General features: G+C 46.8%; 1 protein-coding gene across 1 annotated transcript in view; it reads left to right on the top strand.

The window, feature by feature from the left end:
* Positions 1–23,475, top strand: part of PARP4 (poly(ADP-ribose) polymerase family member 4) — a 200,755-nt gene that overhangs the window by 43,536 nt on the left and 133,744 nt on the right. Inside the window, exons 11-15 of the mRNA XM_044288460.1 lie at positions 4,164–4,173; positions 9,075–9,202; positions 10,091–10,189; positions 18,305–18,488; positions 19,648–19,807. Coding sequence (XP_044144395.1) covers positions 4,164–4,173; positions 9,075–9,202; positions 10,091–10,189; positions 18,305–18,488; positions 19,648–19,807 — 581 coding nt within the window. The remainder of the gene's footprint in view (positions 1–4,163; positions 4,174–9,074; positions 9,203–10,090; positions 10,190–18,304; positions 18,489–19,647; positions 19,808–23,475) is intronic.

Here is a 23,475-nt window from a genome sequence, read left to right as displayed (position 1 = left end):
CTTCCAGAATCTAGAAACAAACTGCGTGCCCCTATCGGAGACTATGTCTGAAGGAATACCATGCAATTTGACAATGTGATCAATAAATGCCTGCGCCAGCGTCTTAGCATTGGGCAAGCCAGGAAAAGGAATGAAATGCACCATTTTGCTAAAACGGTCCACCACCACCAGAATCACAGTCTTCCCCGAGGAACGAGGCAGGTCCGTAATGAAGTCCATGGACAGATGTGCCCAAGGACGGGAAGGAATGGGTAAGGGAAGGAGAGGACCTGATGGCCGTGAATGAGGGACTTTGGCACGAGCGCAGGTCTCGCAGGCTGCCACAAAACCCTCAACCGACTTACGAAGAGCCGGCCACCAGAATCTCCGAGCGATGAGATCCACTGTGGCTCTTGCCCCCGGGTGCCCAGCAAGGACAGTATCGTGGTGCTCCTTAAAAACCTAGTGTCTTAAAGTGAGAGGCACAAACAACCTCCCAGGAGGACAAAGATCAGGAGCCTCTGACTGGGCTACCTGAACCTCTGCCTCCAATTCAGGATAAAGAGCAGAGACCACCACACCTTCAGCCAAAATGGGACCCGGGTCTTCAAAATTCCCAGCTCCCGGAAAACAACGTGACAGGGCATCCGCCCGAGCGGATCCGTTCAGACTTACAATGTAAGTCAATGGGAACGGATCCGCTTGAAGATGACACCATATGGCTCAATCTTCAAGCGGATCCGTCCCCCATTGACTTTACATTGAAAGTCTGAACGGATCCGCTCAGGCTACTTTCAGACTTAGAAATTTTTCTAAGTTATTAATGCAGACGGATCCGTACTGAACGGAGCCTCCGTCTGCATTAATATGATCGGATCCGTTCAGAACGGATCCGATCAAGCGCAAGTGTGAAAGTAGCCTAATAGGGTGTCTGGCTCCCTCTAGCCAATGGCGCCATTCCTCAAAAGCTAACTTGATGGCCAACAACTCCCTATCTCCCACATCATAATTTCTCTCTGCGGAGGAGAGTTTCTTCGAGAAAAAGGCACACGGTCGCCATTTGGCAGGAGAGGGACCCTGAGACAAGACCGCACCCACACCCACCTCAGAAGCGTCCACCTCAACTATGAGGGGCAGAGAGATATCAGGTTGTACCAAGATGGGAGCGGAAGCAAAACTCTCCTTGATACTAGAAAAGGCCTTACGCGCCTCTACCGACCAGGAGGAAAAATCTACCCCCTTTCTAGTCATATCAGTGAGTGGTTTAACAACAGAGGAATAATTCAAAATAAACTTCCTGTAATAATTGGCAAAACCCAAAAAACGCATCAGCGCCTTCTGATTCTCAGGAAGCTCCCACTCAAGCACAGCGCGGACCTTCTCGGGGTCCATGCGAAAACCAGAAGCGGAGAGAAGAAACCCCAGAAATTGAATTTCAGGAACCGCAAACACACATTTTTCCAGTTTAGCGTACAATTTATTCTCCCGCAGGATGAGCAAGACCTGACATAGGTGGTCCTTATGAGTTTTGAAATCAGGAGAAAAAATCAAAATGTCATCTAGATACACTAATACAAATTTCCCCATTAAATGATAAAAAATGCTGTTCACAAAATGCTGAAAGACGGCTGGAGCATTCATCAAACCAAAAGGCATAACCAAATTCTCAAAATGGCCCTCAGGGACAAATGGTGGTGGGAAATGAGAACATTCTGGAAGAATTCTATGTACACTTTAAAGAGGTTTATAGATCCAGGCTGGTCGCCACTGATTCCTGTAGGTCTAGATATTTGGAGGGCATTGATATGCCTGTCCTGTCTGAGGAAAATAGGGCGCTCCTTGAGGAGGATATAACGTTGGAGGAATTGGAAGAGGCACTAAAGTCTTATGAGAAGGCACCGGGTGGAGATGGTCTCCCTGGGGAATTTTATAAAAAACATGGAGAACTGCTACTTCCGCACCTGCTTGCAGTATTTAAGTATGCCTTTGGTAGTGGTATTTTGCCTTCCTCCATGAGAGAGGCTATAGTTGTAGTAATACCCAAACCGGGTAAGGATCCAGCTTTGGTAGATTCATATAGGCCCATTTCTCTCCTGACGGTTGATGTTAAACTCTTGGCAAAAATTCTAGCTAATCGATTAAACAGAGTTATTCACACCATTATTCATGATGACCAGTCCGGTTTTATGCCTGGTAAATCCACGGCTTTAAATCTTAGGAGGCTATTCCTGAACCTCCAGTTAGAGGGTAGGGATGTGTTGGATAACAGGGCCGCGGTGGTCTCTCTTGATGCTGCCAAGGCTTTTGACAGTGTTGAATGGGATTACTTGTGGGCGGTCATGACTAAGATGGGCTTTGGAATGGACTTTATGAAGTGGGTTAAACTTTTGTACTGTGAACCTAGAGCTAGAGTACGAGTTAATGGGCATTTATCGTCAACTATTGCTTTGGAGAGGGGGACAAGACAGGGCTGTCCGCTGTCTCCGTTATTATTTGCGATAGCCATTGAACCCTTAGCTTGTATCCTGCGTTCTACTTCTTCGGTGGGTGGGTTATTGCGGGGCTCAATGGAGGAGCGAGTATCGTTATATGCGGATGATACATTGATATATGTGAATGATCTGGAAAAGTATATGGATGCAATAATATCTGTGGTGTCTCAGTTTGGCGACCAGTCTGGATTACTGGTAAACTGGGATAAGTCAGTGATTCTTCCAGTATCCTCTCAAGTACCGTCACACACTGCTGCCTTCTCCGGACTTAAGGTGGTGCAATCCTTTAAGTATCTTGGGGTAACAGTGTCCATGAACCCTGCAGATTATATTACTAGTAACCTCCTACCCTTGTTGGAGAAATTTAAAAATAAGATCACAGTGTGGCATAAATTGCCTTTGTCAGTGATAGGAAGGGGAAATTTGTTGAAAATGATCCTTATGCCGCAATTGCTCTATGTCCTGCACAACTCCCCTGTTTGGATTCCCGTGCATTACTTTCACAAAATCTTACGATTGTTTCGTTTTTTTCTGTGGAAAAGTAATAGGGGAAGGATAAAGTATGAAACGCTACAGAGGAACAAAGATGCAGGGGGACTTGCTCTGCCTAACCCTTTACTTTATTTTCTATCGGCCCAGTTGCAGCATTTTAAAGGGTGGGGAGTGGGGGGTAGCCCAGGCACGAAGAGTGGACGATTGATGGAGTGGGCGTCGAATAGATCTCCCCCGTTGACGGCCATTGAAGGTAGGGTAAAGGAAGATGCAGGGCGTATCCCAATACTAGTGCTCATGAGGAAAGTTTGGTGTAAAACCAAACATATCTTGGGATTAGAGGGATATGTCAATATCTCGCCTATTTGGAGGAACCCAGCACTGCCAGAGTTGGAAGGTCTAACTGGATTTTCTGGGTGGAATAACAAGGGAGTATGGAATTTGGGCCATATCTTCTCAGGTGGGGTATTAAAACAATATCAACAGCTATGCTCGGAGTTTGGGCTTCCTTCCTCGCAGTTCTATAGATATCTTCAGCTCAGGCATGCATTAGATGCTCAGGCTAAAGTGGCTCCAATAGTATTTACATCCACTCATGCACTGAACACAGTGGTGGCTGCTGGATCGGTGAAAGGGGCAATCTCCGTGATGTATCAGGCCTTACTAGAGGATTTTCTTAAAGGATACCCGCTAAAATGCAGACAGCAATGGGAAAGAGATTTGGGTGGGCTTACAGATGTACAATGGTCAGAGGTGGTAGCGCTTACTCCCACTCTATCTCTCAGTGAGGCGGCACGTCTCTCCCAGCTGTATCTAGTGCACAGAGTATATAGGACTCCGGTATTCCTACATAAAGTGGGTTGCAGGGATAGTCCCAATTGTCCGAAATGTGGTAGCGCTGAAGCTGATCTCCTGCATATGTTATGGTCATGCCCTTCATTGACCTCTTACTGGAGAGCAATATTACATCTTGTTAATAAGGTACATAGTACTAAATTTAAAATGGATCCGAAAATTTGTATTCTGGGAATGCTGCCAGAGGAAAATTTGCAGTCTACAGTAGCTACCGGAATAGAAAGGATGCTTTATCAGGCGAGGAAGACTATCGCAGCAAAATGGATACAGGGGATACCCCCGGAGGTACCGGAATATGTTGCTAGAATGAATGTGGTAGTGCGTCTTGAGAGGGGTGTGTACCAGAAAAGAAAATGTTTGACTAAATTTGAGGCTATTTGGGGTAGCTGGATAGATAGGTCGGGATGCTGTAGTCCTTGGCTAGCATTAACGAGGAGTGTTCTGAGTGCCCGGTAAGGCTGATCTGGGGAAGTGACTGTGTACAACCTGGTGATATGTGGAATGTGTGATGTACGTTTGTTGGTATCTGATGTGTGAGGTGTGACCGTGGACTGAGTGCCATAACTGTATGGGAGTTTAGTTACTTGGGGCTCATTGCTTGTAATATATATTGGAATCAATGGAACAGGTGCCGATATGATGAGGAGAAAAAGAATTTGGAGGTAGTTATGCTCTTATTGCAATGATGTCCTGCTCTTGGAAGGTTTGGGAGGGGAGGGGGGGGGGCTGTTTACAGGGATGTTTGTTGAGGGAGAAAAAATAGATAAATAAAGGTCTAGATCTATTGTGTAAATTCCTACGATGTCTTACGGTCATAGGATGTATATTATGTACATTGTGCATATGTGATATTTTGTACATTTATCCTTTGTACCTGATGTCTTTTTGATGATTGGATATTTGATTTGACTGTCATTTGATGATGAAAAAGAAAAATAGATAATAAAAAAATTTCTGATTTAAAAACAAAATGGCCCTCAGGGGTATTGAAGGCCGTCTTCCATTCGTCTCCTTCTCTGACCAGGTTGTATGCCTTAGATCCAACTTGGAAAAAACTTTAGCCCCAACAATCTGGTTAAACAGGTCTGGGATCAGAGGAAGCGGATAAGGGTCACGAATTGTGATACTGTTCAGCTCCCTGAAATCCAGACATGGTCTTAAAGAACCATCTTTTTTCTTAACAAAGAAAAAACCAGCGGCGACAGGTGACTTCGAGGGTCGTATGTGTCCCTTTCTCAGACTCTCAGAGATATAAGCACGCATAGCGACCCTTTCAGGTTGGGAGAGATTGTATAAACGAGATTTAGGCAGTTTGGTGCCTGGGGTGAGATTAATAAGGCAATCGTACTCCCTGTGAGGGGGCAAGTCCTGAACACCACTCTCAGAAAACACATCCGAAAATTCAGAGAGAAAAGATGGTACAGTCTTAGTAGAAACCTCAGAAACAGATGTCGTGAGGCAATTATCTCTGCAAAAGTCACTCCAACCATTTATTTGCCTCGCTTGCCAATCAATGGTGGGGCTATGTTTAGTGAGCCAGGGTAGCCCCAACACTAGAGGAGTAGGCAACCCGCTTAGGACGAAACATGACACATCCTCAACATGAGTATCACTCACAATCAAACGGATATTGTGAACTATGCCCTTTAACGATTTCTGAGAAAGTGGAATGGAATCAATAGCAAAAACAGGTATATCCTTTCCCAAAGTGCATACCTGGAAACCATGAGTTATAGCAAATTGATTATCAATGAGATTGACAGCTGCTCCACTATCTACAAATATCTCTCAAAAAATGTTCTTGCTCTCTAGCGCCACCCTGGCAGGTAGGACAAAACGGGAACTACAAGCAAATGTAAAAGCTTTAATTTCCGCATCAACCTTGCCAATAGTAACAGATGGAATGTTTTTAGAGGATTTTTTTTCTTTTTGTTTCTTTATTACTCTAAAAAAACTGCCTGAATCTCCTAGAGGGACAAACATTTGCCAAATGATTTATACCTCCACAACAGAAACAAGCCTTCCTATGAGAGCTGAATCCTCTATTGTCAGAGGCAAGCAAACCCAGCTGCATGGGATCCTGCTCAGAGGGGAATTGAGAGCGACTGAGACCCCTGTGCACTGAATGAGACCGCCGCACTGTCCTTGGACTGAGTATGACAGGAAGGAGTGATCTCTCCTCTCTCTCTAAGACGCCTGTCAATACGAACGGCCCGAGACATGGCAGAGTCCAAGGAGGTAGGTCTTTCATGAAAGGCAAATGCATCTTTCAATCCCTCTGAAAGACCATGGCAAAATTGACTTCGGAGTGCAGCATCATTCCAACCAGTATCAGCTGCCCATCTCCGAAATTCTGAACAGTATATCTCTGCGGACTGTTTACCCTGGCATAAAAGACGTAGTCTAGACTCAGCCAGAGCAATTTGATCCGGATCATCATATATCTGACCCAGGGCTAAAAAAAATTAATCCACTGAACAGAGGGGCCGTGCCCCCACCGGCAGCGAAAAGGCCCAGGACTGAGCGTTATCCCTGAGCAGCGAGATGATGATCCCCACCCTCTGCTCCTCATCACCAGAGGAATGGGGAAGTAGGCGAAAATGGAGTTTGCAAGCCTCTCTAAAACGAACAAAATTCTCACTACCCCCGGAGAACGTATCCGGGAGCGAGATCTTAGGCTCAGAACAAACTCCATGAACGCAAGCTGAACCGGTCACCTGAAACTGAGAAACAGTTTTACGGAGATCTGCTACCTCCAATGAAAGACCCTGCATGTGTTCAGTCAAAAGTGAAACCGGATCCATGCTTGAGACGGTTTTGGCGGTTTATAATGTCACGGATGGTGTACAGAAAACTAGAAGACACAAATGAAGATCCGACTGACTTGATCCAAAACTAAGGAACAGGAGGGTAAGCCCTGTAAGAGCCCTAGCTCTCTCCCTTACTGCTCAGCCTATGCAAAAATCTCAATGGTAGAAAATTGCATATCCTCGTTCCTCGACTGTATGCACCTGAACACCCTATAATAGTGAGGGGACACGACCACCGGCTCCCTACACTTAATACGGAGGGAGTCAGGGTCACCTAGGATCAAGCCCACAGGCAAACAGAAATAAAGAAAACAGACTTATCTTGTGGATGCAGTAGTAACAGCTTCTAGCATCAGCACACTCCAGGAAGTTGTATAAACCGCAAAGTGATGTAGTATGGGAAGGGATTTAAAGGGATGCAATCAGTGACACTACATGACCGCTGAGAGAGGCTAACAAGATGAGAAAACGAAAGCAAAACAAAAGGAACCTCAAGTAGGAGGTTCTGAAGAACATCTGTCAGAGCTTCTCAGATGTCTGGTGGTGACAGTTTTGTGGACAAGAATAGGCATCTCTATAATGGGCCTCCTGTTCCATTCCACAAATTGCGGAGGGCACACGGGCGGCATCAGTTTTTTGCAGACCCGCAATTTGCGGACCGCAAAAAACGGCACGGTCGTGTGCATGAACCCTTAGACATGAAAAGTGCCAAAAATACTACATAGACCATGTGCTCCATTTATTAATGCATTTTCCTTAGTAAATCTCACCAGTGTGAGGCTTCTTTTTATATCGGTTCATATTTTAATGGCAAAACTTTACTGCTCCTTCTACTGTATTACATTTATGAACATAACCTGACTGCATCTGAAGGAAGAGTCAGTCAAGTGGAGATCAAGTGCGTACCATCCTGCCAGATTCCCTTTGTATAAGTGGTCTGTGAAAAAAATGAATGACATGACGTAAAGGGACAATTCCATCAAAAATGTTTTTACCATATATTAACTACCTATATGTGAATATTCTATGTATTTTTTATTTATTTTTATTACAAAAAAGGTGGATAGTTTTCTGGATGTATTCTACCCCCTGTCCTGGCTCTTTAACTTCCTCTTTCTTTGGACTTATAGTAAGGCAACCAGTCTTGCTTAAAGGGGTTATCCAGTTCTAAAAGTTCCCCCACAATGTTAGGGCCCCTCCTATAGATCATACTTACCCCGCTTCTCGGCAGCCACATCACTCTGGATCCACGCATGGCTGCCGCTGCATCTCGCTGCAAGGGTGCTGGTCACTGTCGCCGCCTACTGTTGGCTGCACCCGCAAATCCCCCTTCCCTGCCCCTGTCGCCGGATGTTTTAATCTGCATGACAGGGAGATGCAGCAGCGGCCGGGCAGAGATCCGGAGTTATGCAGGTGTCGGGAAGCGGGGTAAGTATGATCTAAGGAGGGGCCCGGGCATTGTGGGGGGCATTTTTAGAATTGGATAACCCTTTAAAGGAATTGCTTTTTTTATATTGATGACCTTTGCTCAGGATTGGTCATCAATATCAAATTGGTGGTGGTGGTGGTGGGGGGCAACTCCCAGCACTCCCATCAATCAGCTATTTAAAGAGAAAGCAGCGCTTGTACGAGCGCTGCCTTCTCTTCATTGTTTACCTGCTCATCGTCGCAACTGCAGCCATGGGCAGTGTAATTACAACTACGTCGTCCCCATTCACTTCAATAAACCTGCTTCATCCTATTCACTTGAACAGGAAGGAGCCGTCACATTGAAGTGAATGGGGACTGAGCAGTTGTAATTACACCTGCCCACGACTGCGGTTGCGACGGTGAGCAGGTTAATACATCATATTGATTAATACATACAATGATCAATACAGTGCTCTTCTATGGACATCTTTATCTAGGCTTATCAAGGGTTGTCATGCCATTATACCTATTCTACATCAACTATTATAATGAGGATACCCCCACAGATAAAATTTCCTCTTTACAGCAGCAGTAAACTGACAATGGATTACATATCCATATAGAAGGCCTAATCATTTGTAATGAATGCTACAGAAGGACAATATTTTGTATTTGATTTTTAAAGGCATAATACTGCCGAAATGAAAAAGAGCCAGTGAGGTAGAAGAAATTCTTGTTGTTCCCTAGCAAATAACGTTGTTTTTTTTACTGTTATAAACTATATAACTCTAACTATATATTTTTAAACTATTATAATAAAATATTATAATAGTTTAAAAATATAATGTTTAAAACAGTAAAAGAAAAAAACTTTATTTGCTAGGGAACAACAAGAATTTCTTCTGCCTCACTGGCATTAAAAATAGTACAGATAATCACTTCTAGAGCATGTCAGGCTGAATGTTTTTTTTTGTTTTGTTTTTTATTTCTGTGGCATGTGACATGTTTTTTTTTTCTTCACACAGTAATAGGACAGTTTAATATCTTAAGAGTTTTCCGAGTTGGAAGACTGAGTGAGGCCATGAACTTTAGAAGTGAACTTGGAAATGTCAAGTCCTTGCTCCATGCTTCTTCACCATGCAATTTTGTGGGTATCCTCTCACGGTGAGTTTAGACAGTTGTTTTTTTTTGTTTTTTTTTCTATGTAATTGTCATCACAAGGGTCTAGCTACAAAAGTGGCTGTATATGGGGCCTGGTGTCTGAGATAGCCCATGTCTACTCTTAAAGGAGTATTGGAGGTGAGGAGCAATGGTCCTGAAACATGGCATATGTGTGTGTAGCAAAGGAAAGGCTGTGTTAAACAACTGAGAATCTAGGTGACAGACAAAAGGGAACCAATAAGAAAGACGATACGAAGGATGCAGAATATGCAAACACAGAGATGGTAGTATATGCCACAACAGAAATCTATTATGTATATAATAAATCATTCTGATCAATAATAATCATAGTAGATTTGTCCAAAGCCTGAGATTCCTCCTGAGAGCATAAATAATAATTGGTATGCACTTTCTAAGGGTGGGTTCACACTAGCGTTAGGGATTCCGCTATGGCTTTCCGTTATAACGGAAAATAACGGAATGCCCAGACAGAATGCAAAACGGAAGCCTTTAAAAGGCATTCCGTTTGCTCTCTGTCCTAATAGAAGTCTATGGGAAAGCATAACGGATCCGTCTGGGTCCCGTTATGCAAGACGGAAAACAAAGTCCTGTCGACAGAACTTTGTTTTCCGTCTTGCATAACGGGACCCAGACGGATCTGTTTTGATTCCCATAGACTTCTATTAGGTCGGAGAGCAAACGGAATGCCTTTTAAAGGCTTCCGTTTTGCATTCTGTCTGGGCATTCCGTTATTTTCCGTTATAACGGAAAGCCATAGCGGAATCCCTAACGCTAGTGTGAACCCACCCTTATGGAATACATTGCTTTGTGTTTTCCTTTCAGAACACATTTTTTATTTATTTTGTATTTATCTTTTTTTGTCTTTTACAGAGGACTAATGATGCCAAAGATTGTTGTTGAAGAATTTGGTGGTGAAAGAACTGATATTGGAAACCTTGGAAGTGGCATTTATTTCAGTGATTCAATAAGGTTTGCATGCAAATTTGATTATATCATTATAATTTTCATTAATGTTGACAATTAAAAGATAAGATGAATTCAGTAGTTTGGTTTCAAGTTGATAAGGTTTATTAGCTTGCATCAGTTCACACGGTTTTGGAAAGTGTATCAAGTAACAATGTGAGATTGCAGCACTATTCTTTGATATTCTTTGTATAGCCTAAACATACAGTTAGGTCCATATATATTTGGACATCGACACAAATTTTGTTTTTATTGCCTGTTTACTAAAACATATTCAAGTTATAGTTATATAATGGACATGGACATAAAGTCCAGACTTTTAGCGTTCATTTGAGGGTATCCACATTAAAATTGGATGAAGGGTTTAGCAGTTTCAGCTCCTTTACATGCGGCACCCGGTTTTTAAAGGGACCAAAAGTAATTGAACAATTGACTCAAAGACTGTTTCATGGGCAGGTGTGCGCATTGCCAACAAAGGGTTTTCAACCAAATATTAGAAATTAACATTTTATTTACAATTATTGAATTTGTCCGATTACTTTTGAGCCCCTAAAATAATGGGATTGAGTCTAGAAAATGCTTTAGTTCCTCACATATTTATGCAATCATTTTGTTCAACCCACTGAATTAAAGCTGAAAGTCTGAAATTCAACCGCATCTGAATTGTTTTGTTCAAAATCCATTGTGGTAATGTACAGAACAAAAAAATAGAAAAATGTTGTCTCTGTACAAATATATATGGACCGAACTGTATTCTTCATCTCTTTACAATTCAGAGATTTAAATTCTCAAATGCTGTAACAAGCAATAGGATTGAGGGTCTGGTTTGCAAGAGCTTACAATCTATGTGAAAATAGGGGTGACACAATAGGTAAAAAGTGGTTGTCTTCTACAATGGTCCATATAAAAGGACACATAAAACGGCGTGAGCCAGTCACCAGATTTACATGTATGAAGTACTTTATGGTTCAAGGGGGGCATTGTGTTGAATGAAGGGGTCATGTTCCAATGAATAATAAGGGAAGGGCGGGTTGGGAAGGGGTTGTCCGCTTTTTTCTTAATGATGATTTATCCTTTGGATAGGTCATCAGCATCTGATCAGTAGGAGTCCGACACCCAGGACCCCCGTCAATCAGCTGTTTGAGAAGGCAGTTGAGCCACAGCTTTCTCGCTGCTTCCTGCAGACCAGAGACTTCACAACTATAGGTCACATGCCCTGGGCGCATCTCAGCCCTAGTGAAGTAAATGGGGCTGAGCTGTGCCCAGGCCATGTGACCTATAGTCCAGGGAAGCTGACCTGTGGGAAGCTGTGAGGAGTCAGTGGCACTACTGTGAGCATGGCTGCCTTCTCAAACAGCTGATCGGTGGGGATCCCGAGTGTTGGATCTCCGCCGATCAAATGCTGATGACCTATCCAAAGGATAGATCATCAGCAAGAAAAAGGCAGACAACCCCTTTAAACAAAGAAGAGTGAGGTTAGGGAATGTGATTGGCCTGGATAAAAAGATAGGCTGTAGCGCTGTCCAATCGCAGCGCAGAGCGTAGCAGCCAGGGAGAAGGTGAGTTTTTTCTCGCCCATTCCATTGGGGGACACAGACCATGGGTATAGCTTAGGCCATTACTAGGAGGAGACACTATGCAAATAATAATAAACAGCTCCTCCTCCACTGGCTATACCCCCATGCTCCAACAGGAGGACCTCAGTTTTAGCTTAGTGTTGGATAAGGAGGTGACACTCCTGCTCCTGCAGGGTTGTCCCTGTAGTTTTTTCTTCTCCTGTTTGTTTTTTTCTAAACAGCGGACGCAGGGTCACATGGTGCGTCCCTGGTCTCTCAGTGGAGCGAGCGCCGGGGTCGAATGGCCGTCCCCGGCTACCTCCTTTTCCCCCCAGAAGATAAGTGGAACCGGGCTCGACCTGCAGCTCAGGTGGCCTACCAGATCCGGGGTCACCTAGTCCTGCCCTCTATCCAGTGCACTGCCACTCCTTGTGCCAGATGACTGAAGAGGTGACCCCATGCTGGTCCGGAACAGAGGGTGAAGACTGCAGGACTCAGATAAGTACATCGGCTCTCCTGCAGCTTCCCCTCCCCCCGTGCTCACACTGTGACACGGTTGTTTAGAGCTTATCTGTGAGAGGGCCGGCTGGTTGAGAGGGAGGAGGGATTCCTTCTTGTCCCCTGTATCCTGGCGGTGGGTGCCATTTTCAGAGCCGGGGTCTGCCTTTTTTCATATTCCCGCGCGCGTGATTTTTTTGCGCTATTTTCTCGCACTATTTTTTCGCGTTTTTTTCCGCGGTTTTTCCCGATCTTTCCCCGCAATTTTTTTGCCGCAATTTCTGTGACGCGACTGGGGGCGGAGCCTATGGCGTCAGCTCCGACGCTTCTGCTTTGCATCAGCGCCTCTCCAAGCTTGACTGCTACTCCAGCTCCTCACAGGTCACGGTAGGACTGATAGTGTTCTGCAAAACTTTAGGACTCCGGGATTGCCGCCATCATGCCAAGACCTGGGGCCTCCCAAAAATTCCACTGGGATCCTGTAAGTTCTGCTGCTTGCCACTATCGGTTACAGGCTCCTGTGACTCTTGCCTTGCCTCGGGACAGGATAATCCACCTCCTCCTTTCCCTCCACCAAACCAGCCCAGTCCCTCCTCCGCCCCTTCGGAGCCTGCGGAGCCCTCCTGGGCCTCTGCCATAGCTAGGGCGCCGCGGACTTGGCCCAAGTCTCGCGCGCAGGCCATGGCCTTTATGGAACGCATGGCGGCCACTGATTCTCAGCCTGCGGTGCCAGTGGTTAGCACCGCTCCACCTCCCGGTGCCCCCCACAGAGGATGCTTGACCGCTAAGAGGCAGCGCACGCAGCAGCATCCCTCCTCGGATGACTCTGCTTGCCCCCCTCGCCTGGAGGCGTGTGCAGCCTCTCCCTCTCGCAGGGATTACAGGTCTGAAGGGGAAAGGTCCGGCTCGGACGAGGACACGGAGCCGGAACCCTTACCTAAGCTCTCCACCATGGTGGCAGACTTGGTCACGGCAGTACGTGACACCTTTGACATCCAGGGGGAACCTCCTTCTACTAGTAGCCAGGAATTCCCCCTCTTCCACTCCAGAAAACCGGAGGCTGTCACATTCCCCATTCATGGCGAGTTCGCCAAAGTCAGTTCTAAGGCTTGGGAACGCCCTAATCACCGTTTTTCTGCTACAAGGCGCATGGATACTCCTTATCCTTTCCCGGCAGATAACGTGCAGCAGTGGTCTTCTCCTCCTAAGGTCGACCCCGCCGGTGGCCAGATTGGCTAAAAATACGGCAATACCAGTTCCTGGACGGGTCCTCCCTACAGGACTCCGTTGACAGGCGTTTGGACTCTCTTTCCAAAGCCATCTTCTCTCTGGCAGGCACAGGTCTGCGGCCCGCGTTCGCCTCGGCCTGGGTAGCCAGGGCGCTTTCGGTGTGGTCGCAGCGCCATCATCAGGACCTCGCGGAGCAGGATGCCTCTGCAGACACCCTAAACTTCATCCTCCAGATGTCCCAGGCGACAACATTCCTCTGTGAGGCCTCATTGGACGTCAGCACTCTCTTTGCGTGGATTTCGGCCCTCTCGGTCATGCAGCGCAGGGAGGTCTGGTTGAAGGTCTGGGACGCCGACGCTTCCTCCAAGCGCTCCCTCACTAACCTCCCCTTTGCGGGCTCCAGGCTCTTCGGTGCTAAGCTGGATGAGATTATCTCTGACGCTACGGGGGGCAAGAGTACACACCTGCCCCAATCTAGATCCAAGCGCACCTTCAGAGCTCGCCCCTCTGGCTCTAGAAACCAGTCATTTCGGCGCTTCTCTTCCTCCAGGTCTGCGACAGCCCCCTCCTCCGGCGGCTCTCAAGACTCCCGCAAGAAGCCTTCCTTTAAGCCTCAACCTTCCTGGCGCCAGTAGGCACAGTTCCAGGGGAGTTCTGCCCGCCCCGCAGTTCCCAAGCAGTCCTCCGCCTGAAGGGGCGCCCCCACCGCTTGTGGGGCCCGTCTGCTCTCCTTTCAGCATGTCTGGAGAGCTCACGTTCAAGACGCCTTGGCCCTGGAAATTGTAACTTCCGGTTACAAGATAGAATTCGTTTCCAGACCTCCGGAACGTTTCTTTCCGTTTCGGGGGATCCGGCCCGAGCCTCGGCCCTTTTACAAGCGGTTTCTTCCCTTCTGGTCAGGGGAGTAGTTGTCCCAGTTCCGCTGGAGGAACAGGGGGCAGGTTTCTACTCAAATCTCTTTGTAGTGCCAAAGAAGGAGGGATCAGTGCGTCCGGTCCTAGACCTGAAGCTGTTAAACAAGTCCCTGCGGGTGCGGAGGTTCCAGATGGAATCCCTCCGCTCCGTTATTGGTTCTCTTCTTCCAGGGGAGTTCCTCGCGTCGGTGGACATCCGGGACGCCTATCTGCATGTCCCTATCACAGAATCTCACCACAGGTTCCTGCGCTTCGCCATTGGCGACCGTCATTATCAGTTCTTTCCCCTTCCCTTTGGGCTGGCGACAGCCCCACGGGTATTCACAAAGATCTTGGCGCCGATCATGGCGCTTCTCCGTACCAGGGGCATATCTCTGCTGCCCTACCTGGACGACATTCTGATAAAGGCTCCCTCTCGTCCCCAGTCCGAAGACAGCGTCAGGATCACTGTTCAGACTCTGCAAAAGTTCGGCTGGCTGATCAACTTCCCAAAGTCCTCTCTCCAACCTTCCCAGAGGGTGACCTTCCTGGGGATGATTATGGACACTACTGCAGCCCGGGTATTCCTCCCGGATTGCAAGTTCTCACGGATACGGGAGTCGGTCTCTCGCCTTCTACATTCCCTGTGTCTCTCCATCCGGGAGTGCATGCAGGTTCTGGGGCTTATGATGGCCTCCTTCGAGGCAGTCCCCTTTGCCCAGTTTCACACTCGGCCTCTGCAGCAGGTGATCCTGTCCTTCTGGGACAGGACATCGAGGGGTCTGGACTCTCGGATCCGCCTTCCTCCTCGGGTTTGCATGAAACTCCTGTGGTGGCTGTCCCCTCAGAATCTGACTTCGGGGAAATCCTTCCTCCCAATCCCGTGGACAGTAGTCACCACTGATGCCAGTCTCCTGGGTTGGGGCTGCGTTCTCCAGGCTCGGACGGTTCAGGGGGTGTGGTCAGAAGTGGAAGCCCGCCTTCCGATCAACATATTGGAGCTCAGAGCAATTTTCCTCTCTCTGTCTCATTGGACCCCCCTCCTAACGGGTCTCCCGGTAAGGATCCAGTCGGACAATGCCACAGCCGTGGCCTACATCAATCATCAGGGCGGAACCCGCAGCCGGCCGGTGATGCAGGAGGTGAAGAGGATCCTCCAGTGGGCGGAGGCTCACGTTCCAATATTGTCTGCAGTATACATCCCAGGGGTCGAAAACTGGACGGCGGATTTTCTCAGCCGCAACAGGGTGGATCCGGGAGACTGGTCTCTGCATCCGGACGTATTCGAGGACCTCTGTCGCCGTTGGGGCCTCCCGGACGTGGACTTGATGGCGTCCAGGCTCAACAACAAGGTTCCCATGTTCCTGGCCCGAGCTCGGGATCCGGAGGCGTACGGGGTGGACGCTCTGGTGTCTCCGTGGCAAGACTTCGCACTCCTCTATGTCTTCCCACCATTGCCTCTACTCCCAAAGGTTCTTCCCAGGGTCGCGGGAGAAGGAATCCCGACCATCCTCATCGCCCCCGATTGGCCTCGCCGTGCCTGGTTCTCGGAGGTCACTCGGATGCTGGCAGACGTTCCGTGGCCTCTTCCTCTCAGGGAGGACCTACTGTCTCAAGGACCCCTCTTCCACCAGAATTTACAACCACTTCGTTTAACGGCGTGGCTGTTGAGACCACCATCTTGAAGAAGAGGGGCTTCTCTGACTCTGTCGTGAAGACCATGATCAAAGCCAGGAAACCAACTTTCTCCCGGATATACTATCGTACCTGGAAGGCCTTTCTTGCCTTTTGTGAGAAGATGGGTTTTTTCCTCTTAATTTCTCCGTTCCGGTGGTCCTCTCCTTTCTCCAGTCGGGTCTTGAGATGGGAATGTCCCTGAGCTCTCTGAAGGGTCAGGTCTCCGCTCTGGTCCCACCGTATGTCCCTCCTCTGCCCCCTGGGATTTGAACCTGGTTCTGTCTTCTCTCCAGGCGGCTCCTTTTGAGCCCCTCGAGGGACATTTCCCTGAGTTTTCTCACCTGGAAGGTGGTCTTTTTGGTGGCCATCACCTCTATCAGGAGGGTATCGGAGCTGGCCGCCCTTTCCTCTAAGGAGCCCTTTTTGGTCTTCCACAAGGACAAGGTGGTACTGCGCCCTGTCCCTTCCTTTTTGCCCAAGGTGGTCTCCGCCTTCCACCTTAAGGAGGACATAGTCCTGCCATCCTTTTTCCCCGCTCCGGCGAACCCCAAGGAGCACGCTCTCCATTCTCTGGATGTTGTCCGTGCTTTACGGGTGTACCTGTCGGTTACTGCCCCATTTGCCGCTCGGACTCCCTTTTTTGTGGTTCCTGAGGGGCCTCGTAAGGGTCTGGCGGCCTCCAAGGTCACTGTGGCTCGGTGGATTCGGTCGACTATTGCCTATGGCCTATCGATCCGGGGTAGGGTTCCCCCAGCGGGGGTTACCGCGCACTCCACCAGGGCGGTGGGGGCCTCCTGGGCCAAGCGCAATCGAGATTCTACATCACAGCTTTGTAAGGCGGCCACCTGGTCGTCCTTACATACCTTTACAAAGTTCTACCAGCTGCACTCTTTGGCGTCGGCTGATGCTGCCCTAGGGCGCAAGGTATTGCAGGCTGTGGTTCCTGTTTAACCGTTGGACGTTTTCCCTCTGGAGGTTCTGGTCTTCCCACCCCATGGACTGCTCTAGGACGTCCCATGGTCTGTGTCCCCCAATGGAATGGGATTTTTTATGAAACTCACCTGTAAAATATTTTTCTCGTCTTTTCCATTGGGGGACACAGCTCCCACCCATTCTTGTCTGTTGCAGGAGGGGCTGATTCTATTCTAGTGGGACCTTTATGGTTAACGGCCCAATGGCGGTGTTCCTTGGTTCTGCTTTTCTTTGTTAATATTTGGTCTCTGATCTCCTTCTCCTACTGCTTTTGCACGCACTGAGGTCCTCCTGTTGAAGCATGGGGGTATAGCCAGTGGAGGAGGAGCTGTTTTTTATTATTTGCATAGTGTCTCCTCCTAGTAATGGCCTAAGCTATACCCATGGTCTGTGTCCCCCAATGGAAAAGACGAGAAAAAGATTTTACAGGTGAGTTTCACAAAAAAATCTCCTTTTTTTCCTCCCTGGCTGTAACGCTCTCCACTGCGATTGGACAGCGCTACAGCCAGGGGAGAAGGAGACGCCCACGGAGAAAGACTCAGTCTCCTCCTCATTGCTCCGATGCTGTTAATTAGCATACCAGGCGGGAGAATACAACCGGGGCCACAGTGGGCAAATGGAGCGGTGCCCAGGAAAACTAGTAAGTGCAGTTAGATCCCTGCACTATCCCCTACATATCCTGATACTTAGTTTATCATGTCTGGACCCATGAAAGATCCTCTGTAATGGGGATCCAGTGGTGTGTGGCCATGTCCGGCTATGCCGGATACAGTAACTCTAGTATTCTGTTCATCTGCCGGAGCAGACCACCGGAGTTCAATAACGTAGAAAGTCATTTACTTACAGAAATACGCCTAAATTAGGCGTATTTCTGGCACAGATTGCTGCACAAAGGCTCTTTGTGCTGCAATGTGCGACTTTTCCCCGCTCACACCAGGTCTACAAAAGTGGGCCGAGCAGGGAAAGGGGACAGGCCAGCAGGTCCACCTCATTCATCATTTTCTATGCCTATTTTAGGCGTAGAAAATGGTCTAAATCTATGCCAGCAAGCGATCTGGCGTAGATTTAGAGGCGCTGGCCTCTACATAACTTTGTCGTATCCAACACTAGCACAGGGCCTTATTATGATTGGCGCCTAAAACAGCCGGTCTTAATAAATGACCCTCTTAGTCTTTTTTGTAAAATTCCCAAAATAATATAATATATAAGCCTGGTAAGAATTGTGAATACATCTCAAAACATATATCTCATTAGCTAGTAATAATTAATGAATTAATTATTTTTTATATATATAGCACAAGCGTAAAGTATTCCCAGCCAAGTGATATCACTGGATCGCGGCTCTTGGTTGTCTGTGATGTGGCTCTTGGTAAAAGCACAGATGTGTTTCGCAGAGATTATACAATCACTGAACCACCCAGTGGCTTCCACAGTGTGCATGGTGTCCAATGGAAGGATGGGGTCAACTCAGACTTTACAGTAAGTAGCTTTGGCTTAAAGAGCATCTGTCAGCAGATTTGTACCTATGACACTGGCTGGAGAAAATACCACAGCATGCTGCAGTTTTATTTCTGTCCAAAAATACTGAACACTTGCCGGAATGCCGGATCCTGTCATTAAGTGTTTTGGCAAAACGGATCCGGCTTTTCGGTCTGCGGAATGCGCAGACCTTTAAAAATGCAAAAAAACGAATGAATACCGGATCCATTTTTCCAGATGACACCGGAGAGACGGATCTGGTATTGCAATGCATTTGTCAGACGGATCCGCGTCCGGATCCGTCTGACAAATGCCATCAGTTTGCGTCTGGATTGCCGAATCCTCTGCCGCAAGTGTGAAAGTAGCCTTATATTGCAGATATACCTGGAGGATTCCCTGACATATGCCACAAAAAGATGCCCGTGACATGCATCATCCATAGACTTCCATGTTAAAAAACTGTATACCATGTGATATTCTATAGCAGTACTAGATGCCTCTGTATAGAATAGCCATAGTCAACTACGCTCTTCTATAGAGCAAAAAATGTATACTGTCATATTTCATCCTGATGGGGACCAAAGGGACATTTCTTTGTCCTCCGTCAGGTGAACAGGGGCCCATGGATCCATTTGATGTATACCCTGGGAGCATTACCGCCACATCTTCCTAACATAAACTGCAAATTCATTGTGAATGTGCCATTACATTTTCCATTATACATCTTCCACTCCTGTATTAAAAATCTGACCGCCAAACTGTATCAAACTCCTAAGTGTGAACAATGCCTACTAGCAGTTGTGTCACATATTTCTTCTTGTCCTTTTTCCAGTCTTGGCTTTTTCTTTGTCCCGACTTTACGCCTTCCTCCACTCTTTGTCCTGTGCTCCAGTTTGTTTGATCCTTGGCCCTTTCTATTCTGACTTTACTTGATTCTATGATTTCTATACCTTGCTCACGATACAAATGCTGTATCATTATTTTGATCGTCGCTCAGCCACCTACCATTTTTCTATACCTCATCTCATACCATTATTCACAATGGTCACGAACTGCAACTCATGGGTGAAAGGACGATCAGGAGGATCATCACCTTGTTTGATAACCTGCTTATTTTGACCAGAAAACTAAGTTATAACTTTTCTTGTATTTTTTTCAGGATGATGAATATGTAGTGTATAATGTAAATCAAGTAGAAATGAAATACATTGTTCAGTTTTCCACCGATGGGGATTATGTCGACCTGGATAAGGAATCTTTGTTTATTTCCATTGGTCAGACACCTGATCATTGTATAGGCCTGCCTGAACCATCCGAAGGTAAGGAACCTTAAAGCAGTTGACCAGTTTAAAAAACCCATTTCATATACTCTATCAGGGAGTCTAAGGGGTTTTCTAAGATTTTAATATTTATGACCTATCCTAAGGATTGGTCAACAATATATGATCAGTGGGGTTTTGGCTCCCAGCACCCCCACCATCAGCTGTTTGAAGAGGCCGAGGTGCTCCAGTGAGTACTGTGGTCTCATCCTAGCCAGTGACATCATTTTCATCAGTCAAATGGTCTACACATAGCTCATTCAAGTGAATGGTCCTGGGCTGTAATACAAATCACAGCTGCTATACAATGGATGGCACTGTGCTTGGTAAGCTGTGAGCACTGCAGCCTCTTCAAACAGCTGATGCCAGGATTTGGACCCCCACCGATCAGATGTTGATAACCTATCCTTAAGAAAGGGTAAAGAAGAAGGGACTTGCATGCCATGCCTGGAAGTATTGGTGCCAGCAGAGGACTGAATAGTCATCTATAGTTTAACAGAAATTTAATGACCCACACAAAAAGTTCATCATGCAGAAGCGTTAGATTTTATTTGTCACATTTAGATGTTCAGATGTGACTTAATTGAGAGCTACACTATAGTGACATTCTCACTCCACTATGATGTAGACAGTGCTTTGTAGTCCTGGCACCAACTTCTGGTGATGGAGCTACACAACACCTGATCAGCAGGTTGCTGTCACCACCAGATCTTTGAGAAGTTCTGATAGACGTTCTTCAGTACCTCCTGCATGATCTTCTTTTGTTTTGCTTTTGTTTTGACATTTCTCCTCCCTCTCCCAGCTGTCATCTATTAGCAGTGATTGCCTCCCTATATATCTCCTCCCCATACTGCCTCACCTTGCGGTTTATACTACTTCCTGAATTGTGTTCTCTGCTAGAAGTTGCTACATCTGGGTTTTCAGATAAGTCTATTCCTGTATTTGTTGTTTTCCTGTTGGCTTGGTTCTAGGTGACCCTGACTCCCTCCGTATTAAGTGCAGGGAGCTGGTGGTCGTGTCCCCTCACTATTATAGGGTTTGCAGGTGTCATTCAGTCTAGGTACGTGGACATGCAACCTTCTATCACTGAGATCTTTGCATGGGCTGAGAAGACAGGGAGAGCTACAGGGCTTTAATAGGGGTCACCCTTTTGTTCCTTAGTTTTGGATCAAGCCAGTCGGATCCTTATTTGTAACTTCTTGTTTTATGTTACACCATCCGTGACATTATAAACTGCCAAAACCGTCTTAAGCATGGATCCGGTTTCAGCCTTGACGGACCGCATGCGGGGTCTTTCACTGGAGGTCGCAGAGCTCCGTAAAACTGTATCTCAGTTTCAGGTGACCGGTTCTGCTTGCGTTCATGGAGTTTGTTCTGAGCCTAAGATCTCGCTTCCGGATACCTTCTCTGGGGGTAGTGAGAATTTTGTTCGTTTTAGAGAGGCTTGCAAACTCCATTTTCGCCTACTTCCCCATTCCTCTGGTGATGAGGAGCAGAGGGTGGGGATCATCATCTCACTGCTCAGGGATAACGCTCAGTCTTGGGCCTTTTCGCTGCCGGTGGGGGCATGGCCCCTCCGATCAGTGGATGAATTTTTTTTAGCCCTGGGTCAGATATATGATGATCCGGATCGTATTGCTCTGGCTGAATCTAATCTGCGTCTTTTATGCCAGGGTAAAAAGTGCGCAGAGATATACTGTTCAGAATTTCGGAGATGGGCAGCTGATACTGGTTGGAATGATGCTGCACTCCGAAGTCAATTTTGCCATGGTCTTTCAGAGGGATTGAAAGATGCATTTGCCTTTCATGAGAGACCTACCTCCTTGGAGTCTGCCTTGTCTCGGGCCGTTCGTATTGACAGGCGTCTTAGAGAGAGAGGAGAGATCACTCCTTCCTGTCATACTCAGTCCAAGGACAGTGCGGCGGTCTCATTCAGTGCGCAGGGGTCTCGGTCTCTCTCAATCCCCTCTGAGCAGGAGCCCATGCAGCTGGGTTTGCTTGCCTCTGACAATAGAAGATTCAGCTCTCAGAGGAGGGTTTGTTTCTGTTGTGGAGGTATAAATCATTTGGCAAATGTTTGTCCCTCTAGGAGATTCAGGCAGTCTTTTGAGAGTAATAAAGAAACAAAAAGAAAAAAATCCTCTAAAAACGTTCCATCCGTTTACTATTGGCAAGGTTGATGCGGAAATTTAAGGTTTTCCGTTTGCTTGTAGTTCCCGTTTTGTCCTACCTGCCAGGGTGGCGCTAGAGAGCAAGAACATTTTTTGTGAGATTTCTGTAGATACTGGAGCAGCTGTCAATCTCATTGATAATCAATTTGCTATAACACATGGTTTCCAGGTATGCATTTTGGGAAAGGATATACCTGTTTTTGCTATTGATTCCGCTCCACTTTCTCAGAAATCGTTAAAGGGCATAATTCACAATATCCGTTTGATTGTGAGTGATACTCATGTTGAGAATGTGTCATGTTTCGTCCTAAGCGGGTTGCCTACTCCTCTAGTGTTGGGGCTACCCTGGCTCACTAAACATAACCCCACCATTGATTGGCAAGCGAGGCAAATAAATGGTTGGAGTGACTTTTGCAGAGAGAATTGCCTCACGACATCTGTTTCAGAGGTTTCTACTAAGATTGTACCATCTTTTCTCTCTGAATTTTCGAATGTGTTTTCTGAGAGTGGTGTTCAGGAGCTGCCCCCTCACAGGGAGTATGATTGCCCTTTTAATCTCATCCCAGGCGCCAAGCTGCCTAAATCTCGTTTATACAATCTCTCCCCACCTGAAAGGGTCGCTATGCGTGCTTATATCTCTGAGAGCCTGAGAAAGGGACACATACGACCCTCGAAGTCACCTGTTGCCGCTGTTTTTTTCTTTGTTAAGAAAAAATATGTTTTTTAAGACCATGTCTGGATTTCAGGGAGCTGAACAGTATCACAATTCGTGACCCTTATCCGCTTCCTCTGATCCCGGACCTGTTTAACCAGATTGTTGGGGCTAAAGTTCTTTCCAAGTTGGATTTAAGAGGGGCATACAACCTGGTCAGGGTCAGAGAAGGAGACGAATGGAAGACTGCCTTCAATACCCCTGAGGGCCATTTTGAGAATTTGGTTATGCCTTTTGGTTTGATGAATGCTCCAGCTGTCTTTCAGCATTTTGTGAACAGCATTTTTTATCATTTAATGGGGAAATTTGTACTAGTGTATCTAGATGACATTTTGATTTTTTCTCCTGATTTCAAAACTCATAAGGACCACCTACATCAGGTCTTGCTCATTCTGCGGGAGAATAAATTGTATGCTAAACTGGAAAAATGTGTGTTTGCGGTTCCAGAAATTCAATTTCTGGGGTTTCTTCTCTCCGCTTCTGGTTTCCGCATGGACCCCGAGAAGGTCCGTGCTGTGCTTGAGTGGGAGCTTCCTGAGAAATAGAAGGCGCTGATGCGTTTTTTGGGTTTTGCCAATTATTACAGGAAGTTTATTTTGAATTATTCCTCTGTTGTTAAACCACTCACTGATATGACTAGAAAGGGGGTAGATTTTTCCTCCTGGTCGGTAGAGGCGCGTAAGGCCTTTTCTAGTATCAAGGAGAGTTTTGCTTCCGCTCCCATCTTGGTACAACCTGATATTTCTCTGTCCTTCATAGTTGAGGTGGACGCTTCTGAGGTGGGT

Source organism: Bufo gargarizans, chromosome 3, assembly GCF_014858855.1.
Source record: "Bufo gargarizans isolate SCDJY-AF-19 chromosome 3, ASM1485885v1, whole genome shotgun sequence".
NCBI lineage: Eukaryota > Metazoa > Chordata > Amphibia > Anura > Bufonidae > Bufo > Bufo gargarizans.
This window is presented reverse-complemented; position numbering and strand designations above follow the sequence as displayed.